Genomic DNA, 8,840 nt, shown 5'->3' on the forward strand with positions numbered 1-8,840 from the left:
CTTTTCACGTCCTTAATCTAATAAACATTTCTTCAGAATCTTATTCAACCTCTGATTGCGCAGAAAACAACGCAGCCTTGACGTTCTTCACAGCGCCATCACATGACTGTGAGCAAAAGTTGCTTGGCAGCGCCATCGCGTCAGCTGACTGCAGCGGTTTGTCCTACATATCAGCTCACACAACAACACTCTCAACACATCGATACCACTCCTCAGATGCGTTAACAGGTCCTGAAAGCTTGCTAACATGAGACTCGCCTGTTTGCTGCTAGCTGTTGCCTTTTTGTGGACGTCCGACGCGCTTGTTCGGTAAGGTCGAACAAACTTGACAACAACAACGGCGACCAAATCGGATCATAATAGCTAGACCACGCAGTGTGATCTTTGTTGTTCTTTCACGTGGGTTGTACTTTCCAGTCTAGTCTGCTTTATTATAATAATGTAAACAAACAGTAGACATGTCTTGAGTTTTGTAGCATTTATATAATTTTAAATGTGTAAAAACGCTTATTAGGCAGCTCAGCAGGTTTTGAGACACAGCCCTTGTGTGAACGATTATAACGCACCCAGAGGTTGTTGTAGGTGTCCCACTAGACAAAGAAACTGATCGTTTGTGACTCAGCAGAAACTAAGCTGTTTATAGATCAGTATGAAGTGCCCTTTAAAATTCAACCTTTAGAAATCCAGTTTAGTGCACTTAAGCTGAAAGATCTTATCCTGGCTGGCTCAAAAACACGTGGTTAATGTGTGTATATCAGTTACACATGGGCATTACACACTTAGTTCTTATGGTGGAAGAACTTTGTTTATGTTCTTACTTTTGTTTTGAGTGTCAGGAACTGAAGTGATTTGTCTGTCTTGACACACATATTGAGATTTAGTTTTGAGTCATCATGTCAAAGTCCAAAAAACAGCAGATTTTACTGCATCACATCTGGTCATAAATGTGACCCTGGACCACAAAACCCGTCATAAGGGTCAATTTTTCAAAATTGGGATGTATACATCTTCAGAAAGCTGAATATGTAAGCTTTCCACTGATGTATGGTTTGTTAGGATAGAATGATATTTGGCCGAGATACAACTATTTCAGTATATGGAATCTGAGGGTGCAAAAAAATCATAATATTGAGAAAATCGTCTTTAAAGTTGTCCAAATGAAGTTCTTAGCAATGCATATTTTTGATATATTTACAGTGGGAATTTAACCAAATATCTTCATGGAACTTGAACTTTACTTAATTTCCTAATGATTTTTGGCATAAAAGGAAAACAATAATTTTGACCCATACAATGTATTTTTGGCTATTGCTACAAATATACCCCAGCGACTTAAGACTGGTTTTGTGGTCCAGGCTCACAAATACATTATACTTGAACTTATTCAACATTGCCAATGTTGCATTGTCTATAAATACAAAATATATCTTCATCATGAGGAAGTGGGTGGAAATGAGCCTTGACTCACTTTTAGCATGAGAATGTTTGCCGTTTACTGCAGGTGATGTGGTTATGATTGCAAGATAACTGAACTGTGCCCACTTTTGTGTCTGTTTCTCTTCAGGATTCCTTTAAAGAAGTTTCGCTCCATCAGACGGACACTAAGTGACTCTGGTAAAGCTGTAGAGGAGCTTTTGGCCGGTTCTGTACCCCTGAAATACAACCAGGGCTTCCCAGCAAGTAATGGTCCTACTCCAGAAACCCTCAAGAACTACCTCGATGTGAGTACTGCTTGTTAATGTCATTTCCTGTGCAGTGTGATTGTGGTTTGTGTTCTTACACATTAATCCACATTAATCTTGCACATTTAATTACAGTTAATTGCCCCTAATTGTTTACCAAATGTCACTAGTTGGCAAATTTATTTGTTTGTTTAGAAGATCGCTAATTTGTGCATGTTGGTATTGTAAATCGGTTAATTTGCTGTCAGAGGCACATGAACGTCTGCTCTTTTTGACCACAGAGGTTGCACAAAGCTGTACATCCAGGAAGTTAAAAGAATGAGAACAAGCAGTTGTTACAGTTTAACCTGTAGTCGTTTTGCCAAATCATGTCATATGATTAGTAAATTTCACTATGTCGGCAGTATAAAACGTGACTGACAGTAGGAAAAAGTGAACTTGAAACCTCTTCTGTCTTTATTCAGCAAAAAATTAAAGGTGCTTGTCTGTCATAAGCTGTAATGGACAGCATGATGGTGTTTTTGATTGTGTCAGACATCTGGTCATGAGATTGTTTGTCATGCTTTTGTAACAATGCCTTTACCACAGCAAGCCATGGCAATCCTCTTTGGCAATAAGCAGCTGATTTTATTGCCAGTCATAGTTTTATAAACAGACTTAGGTAATTGACAGAGTTCTTTGGGGTCAAAGATCACATAAGTTGCATGATATGCATCATGATTCATTATGATTATGATTTTTTTATTTTTTTTTTAAGTCATGCTTGCTGTTTTCTTAAAGGTCATAATAAATTGAAATATCAGTAACTTTGTAAAAATAGAATTTTTAGTTAAGAATTAACATTGTGACATTGCATTTTTTGTTTTTCAAAATTTAATTCACAGTTTCACAGTGAAATCAAATCTTCATAACAAGCAATATTTACGGGCATAATTATATTTCCTAAAGACCTGGTAATTCTAAGCTGTGTGAAAAGATTTAGTTAGACCTCAGTCTGTTGTGGCGCTGAATTTTGAATGATTTGGGGGTTTCTGTTTACAGGCACAGTACTATGGAGAGATCGGTCTTGGCACTCCTGTCCAGACCTTCACTGTGGTGTTTGACACTGGATCCTCCAACCTGTGGGTGCCCTCGGTCCACTGTTCCCTGACTGACATTGCCTGCTGTAAGTCTATTAGGAGCATAGGAATTTTATTTCAATATTACAGTATTGTCAGATCAGTGTTATTTTTAAAAGTGACCTATTATGCCCCTTTTTACAAGATGTAAAATAAGTCTCTGATGTTTCCAGAGTGTGTATGTGAAGTTTTAGCTCAAAATACCAACATTTTTTAACAATAGCTTATTAAAATTGCCACTTTTAGCATTTGAGCCAATATGTACCTTTTAACGTTTGTCCCTTTAAATGCAAATGAGCTGGTGCTTCCGGCCCCCTTTTCAAAAGAGGGCGGAGCTTAAAGAGCTTTTGCTCAGGCAAACCGGCAATAACAAAACAGGACAATCTCACGCACTGAAAATGTCAGAAACTCTCAGTCCCTCTTGTGATTTTGAGTTTGACAAAAATGAAATTTAACCACAGTGTCCTCTTTGGCTCAGATGGGGGGAGTCTGTCTGTGGAGACTCATATGGTCATTGGTGCATACCAAAACACAACACTTGTAGTGCGTCTTTGGTGCTGACATTGTATATTTCTAGTAGCTACAGCAAGAAAACTGCTTCTCACTCAGGGCTGCGTGTATGCAAATAGGGCAGAGATCATTGCAAATGGCCGGGATTTCTCCCTACAATCATGTAAACACAGGGAGAAATCTGGAATTGCATGTTTATGGTTTATTGGGATTTAAAAAAAAAAATGAGTGAGTGGATTTTTACTATAATAGGCAGGTTGTTTTCTCAAACTGCAGCCACACAACTGTTCAAACGCCTTATAAAAGTTATTTTTGAATGATAGGTCCCCTTTAAATTATTAACCATAAAATACACAGATGACACACACACTTTATATTATTGTAAAAATAATTGTTTTGATGCCAAGAACAACATATACGGGCAGTATTCAGGAAATTTGAGTTTTCTTTAGCACTAGACCATAATTAGCTCTGTATACACATTTTAAAATTAATTCTTCATAAAAGATGTTGCCAAATGTTGCTCAACTTTGTTTGTGGCCGCCTCTTAGCAATCTGGTAGCAAGTTTGTTCCTGTAATCTGAACAAGAAAGATCTAGTCAGTGACTATATCTCACGCTTTCAAAAGTAGTTAGGCGCATTTAACTCTTGCAGTAAAAGAGACTTGCAGATCAGCCTCAGTGATAACGATGTGCTTACTTTGTGTGGTTTTTGGTGTGAAAATTTGGGTGTCTTTATAAGTTTCATAAAATTTACTTGGCCACTTGGCCTAGCACTCTTTAGAAATAATTACATAGAGTAATAATAATTAAGTATTTTACAATGAACACAGCCTGGAGGTCTACACACTTTAAGGTGACATATCATGACAATTTGACTTTTTCCACGTTTAAGTGATTATTGGGTCCCCAGTGCATCTACCAACACAGACAAACATGAAAAAGGACAACCTAGTAACTTTGTTTTGGTAAGCCTTTCTCTTAGTTTAGTACTCGCATGCCACGTGACAGACACTTTCTGCGCACGTGCTTCGGGTGTGTGTGTTTAGAAAACCGTATATCAGAAGTTTAAACTAATATGGTTTAAAACGCATTATTTCAGCGTGATAGACATGATGATAAAACAGATGTTTTTTAGCAGAGTATCTGAGGTAGGAGCTGTAAAGGCACAGCCCTATTCTGGAAAAGGGGGCGGGGATCAGCATTTAATTTGCATTTAAAGAGACATGCACGAAAACAGCGTGTTTCTGCTTTTACTCAAAATGGGCATTTTTTTGAATGATATAATAAATGGTCTGTGGGGTATTCTGAGGCGAAACTTCACAGGCACGTTCTTGGGACACCTGAGACTTATATTACATATTGTAAAAAGGGGCGTAGTCTTTCAATGCATTTTTTGTTTGCCAAAAAAGTATTTAATTGGAAAATTACTTTTAACCTTGTAGTGCTTCATCACAAGTACAATGGGGGCAAGTCAAGCACCTATGTGAAGAACGGGACTGAATTTGCCATACAGTATGGATCCGGAAGCTTGTCTGGTTATCTCAGCCAGGACACATGCACGGTAGGAATTAACAAGTAACAAGTCTCTTTTTTTTTTTTTGTCACCTGAAATGGTGAAAGAAACTGATCTGTTACTTCTCTTTTAGGTTGGAGATATTGTGGTTGAGAAGCAGATATTTGGAGAAGCTATCAAACAGCCAGGAGTGGCCTTCATCGCAGCCAAGTTTGATGGTATTCTCGGCATGGCTTATCCTCGCATCGCCGTGGATGGGGTTCCTCCAGTTTTTGACATGATGATGAGCCAGAAGAAAGTGGAGAAAAATGTTTTCTCTTTCTATCTGAACAGGTACGTTTATTTATTTCATCCATCTTCATCTGTCTCAGGTTTTTATATAATAAATCATTACATAACAGTATATCATAAACATGCATTGAATGTAACATTAACTTCATAAATCTGATTTTTGTGGATGACTGTTTTATTTGTCCAACAGAAACCCTGAAACCCAACCTGGTGGTGAGTTGCTCCTTGGAGGCACAGACCCCAAATATTACACTGGAGACTTTAACTATGTGGACATCAGCAGACAGGCCTATTGGCAGATTCACATGGATAGGTAAGAGATGTGTTTAGAAATCATAACTAGGAAATGGGTTTAATTTTAGACATGAAAGTATCTAATTTCAAATTACAGCCAGTTCTGGCTGTTTAAGCTCTTCTGTCATGTAGTACTGTTTTACTTAAATGCATAAATGTGACAACTTTATTTTTTGGATTCTCAGTGCAGCTTAGATGGAACATTAAAGCTGTATCTATTTTCAAAATTCTAACGTTTAAAGTATAACCGGTTGTAAAGGCAACACTACATTTCACACAATTGCAGTGGCTTTTTAAGCATTAGAGTATGGCAATTTGTCAGGGATCTGAAAAATGGCTTGCGTGCATATGTAGCATTATGAAATATGTTGGCCTGTCATGTGAGAGGCAAGATTCTTACCACTGAACCACCAGAGCAGAAGATCCCTATGACAGTAATCTAGTGTTGACAGCGCCCTGTGTTTCTGTGTGTGTAGCATGAGCATCGGCACTGAGCTGACTCTGTGTAAAGGAGGATGTGAAGCCATCGTGGACACTGGGACGTCTCTGATCACCGGCCCAGCCGCTGAAGTCAAAGCCCTGCAGAAGGCTATTGGCGCAATCCCTCTGATCCAGGGAGAGGTACTGCAACTTAAATAGATATTAATTAAATTAAATTACAATAAAATAAATTAATAATGAATAAATTAAACACTACCTTTTAAAAGTTTGAGGTCTGTAAGATGTTTTGTTTTGTTTTTTTCTGTTTTTTTTTTTTTTTTTTTTTGTTATGTTCACCAAGGCTGCAACTGTTTGATCAAAAATATAAAGACAGAAATATTCTTGTAATGACAAAGTTGAATTTTCAGTTGTCACATGATCCATTAGAAATCACCAAATGCTGATTTGGTGCTCTATTCCTTATTTTCATTATAGTTATTTTAATTTATTTATTTATTTATTTATTATTATGTAATGCATCCTTTCTGAATAATTAATTTCTTTAAAAAAACAATTACTGCCCTTAATATAAATAAATACACTACCAGTTTTGAACAGTAAAATTGTTAATGTTTTTTTTTTAAGACTGCTCATGAAGCCTGCATTTATTTGATTCAAAGTACAGCAAAAACAGTAAAATTTAGAAATATTTTAAATATTTTATATTTAAAATAACAGTTTTTTATTTAAATATATTTTAAAATGTAATTTATTTCAGTGATTTCAAAGCTGAATTTTTAGCATCATTACTCCAGTCACAGATGCTTCAGAAATCATTCTAATATTCTGATTGGCTGCTCAAACATTTATTATTATTATTATTATTACTATTATTATTATGGTGAAAAGAGCTGAGTTGGATTTTTTTTTTTTTTTTCCAGGTTTTTTTGATTAGAAAGTTCAGAAGAACAGCATTTATCTGAAATAGAAATCTTTTGTAAAATTATAAATGTCTTTCTCATCACTTTTGATCAATTTAAAGCTTCCTTGATAAATAAAAGTATTAATTTCAATGATTTCTTTCCAAAAAAAATATTATACTGACTCCAAGCTTTTGAATGGTATAGTGTGTTACAAAAGCTTTTTATTTCAGATAAATGCTGATCTTTGGACCTTTTTTTGAACAGTAAATCGGCATAGTAGAATGATTTGTGACACTGATAACTGATAAATGATGCTAAAAATTTGGCTTTGATCACAGCAATAAATTACATTTTAAAATATATTCAAATAGAAAAGTTATTTTAAATAGTTAAAATATTTATTGCAGGCTTGGTGAGCAGGCTTCTTTAAAACACATTAAAAGTCTTACTGTTCAAAAACTTCTGATTGGTGGTGCATATATATTTTTACAAGATTGGTCAACAAAGTATGCATGCATGTGTGTTGTTATTAATGGCAATTTATTTATGAAAAATTATAATGTTTTGATAATGTTATCTAATTAAACATGTTTTCTTTGTAGTATATGGTGGACTGTAAGAAAGTGCCTACGCTCCCTACCATCTCTTTTGTCCTGGGTGGAAAGACTTACTCATTGACTGGAGAACAGTACATACTCAAGGTCAGTCTTTTTTTGTTCCCCTCAGTGCTGTTGTTTTAATGTGGTACTTTGCATCAGCAGAGCTGTGAAATCGAGGTGTTGTTTTTGAAAAGGTCATGGATGAGTCAGAATATTAAAAAACATGTACCTGGAGTTTTATTTTCTTGTAAATCACATGCAGCTAGCCAGTATTGTGAAAGCAAAACACTGAAGGGATTGTCTGTTTGTGTGTGTTTACAGGAAAGCCAGGCTGGAAAGGAGATCTGTCTGAGTGGATTCATGGCCCTGGATATCCCACCCCCCGCTGGACCCCTGTGGATTCTGGGTGATGTGTTCATTGGGCAGTACTACACTGTGTTTGATCGAGAGAATAACAGAGTGGGCTTTGCTAAGTCTGTATAAGCCTGTAGACCTTAACACTTAAGATGTGTCATTAGAGTAATAAGAAATCTAGCAATTTGTCAACATCATCTGCCTAAATGACACAATAATGGTATGATTGTTGTTTGCACTGCTTTTAGCTTTCAAATGTTTTCGTTTTAAGAGGCATGTGGAGATGAAATGATTCAGGGAAAAGTCAAAAAGATGACAAGTTACACTCATTTGCGTTTTAGCTGAGGCTTATTTGAATATCTGTGATTGTAACATGAGGTTTTAACATTTATTTTATAATTGTCATGTCATTGATTTTAGACACTACCTGTTTTAAGATTTTTGTTGTTGAAATGACTTTCCAATGACTGGACAAATCAAAATGGACAATATGAACAATAAAGATTTTAAACCCATCTTTGTTGTTAAAACCTTTTTTTTTTAAAAAGGGATGCATGATCTGTCGATACTTTATTTGCACTTATGTCATGGTTTGGTCAGTTACCTGGATGTGTGGCCATATTGGATATTGTAGATAAGTTGGAGTGTCTAAACCACAGAAAAAATGTGTGGAAGCTGCGAAATCATATAGAGAAGGACTTGGTAAGCAGGAAAGGGAGAAATGTTTTGACAAACTAAAGTTAATAGGTGGTAAAGATGCGTACCAGCAGTATTTTTTTTAAAATATTAACCTAATATTTCATCTGCCTGACCAGAAATAAGAACAAACACGAATGTTGTCAAAATTCTTGCAATGGAAATCTTGGTTCAGTTTGGCAAACCACAAACAATTTTTGCTCCTTGTACAGTTTTTTTTTTTTTTTTTTTTTTTTTTTTTTGTGCATTCTTCTTGATTTATAACTTTTGGCAGTCTATAGTACTGCTAATGTTTTTTTTCAGTCTGAACGATTAGTACAGCCCAAAACACTGCAATAATTGTCTATTTCAAAAGCAGTAATCAGCAAAATATGTTATGTTTGGTTCAGCGGCGTTGTTGATGTGCCGCCAATATGACCGATTGATGACGTGTTGTGA

General features: G+C 35.8%; 1 protein-coding gene across 1 annotated transcript; it reads left to right on the forward strand.

Annotated features, from left to right (window-relative positions):
• Window positions 1-128: 128 nt before the first annotated feature.
• ctsd (cathepsin D) lies at window positions 129-8,221 on the forward strand. The gene is made up of 9 exons (XM_051134483.1): window positions 129-309; window positions 1,565-1,721; window positions 2,724-2,847; window positions 4,755-4,873; window positions 4,959-5,158; window positions 5,307-5,429; window positions 5,887-6,031; window positions 7,356-7,454; window positions 7,674-8,221. Exons 1-9 carry the CDS (start codon window positions 248-250, stop codon window positions 7,833-7,835), a joined length of 1,191 nt encoding a protein of 396 aa, XP_050990440.1. The 5' UTR covers window positions 129-247; the 3' UTR covers window positions 7,836-8,221.
• The last annotated feature ends 619 nt before the right edge of the window (window positions 8,222-8,840 follow it).

Source organism: Labeo rohita, chromosome 18 (assembly GCF_022985175.1).
Source record: "Labeo rohita strain BAU-BD-2019 chromosome 18, IGBB_LRoh.1.0, whole genome shotgun sequence".
Classification (NCBI taxonomy): Eukaryota; Metazoa; Chordata; class Actinopteri; order Cypriniformes; family Cyprinidae; genus Labeo; species Labeo rohita.

What these genes read in the sequence shown, in the direction of transcription:
- ctsd (XM_051134483.1), top strand. Translation starts at nt 248, where the DNA reads ATGAGACTCGCCTGTTTGCTGCTAGCTGTTGCCTTTTTGTGGACGTCC. An exon ending in CCCTCAAGAACTACCTCGAT is followed by an intron (nt 1,722 to 2,723) that starts GTGAGTACTGCT and finishes TTCTGTTTACAG; the next exon opens with GCACAGTACTATGGAGAGAT. An exon ending in CCTGACTGACATTGCCTGCT is followed by an intron (nt 2,848 to 4,754) that starts GTAAGTCTATTA and finishes TTAACCTTGTAG; the next exon opens with TGCTTCATCACAAGTACAAT.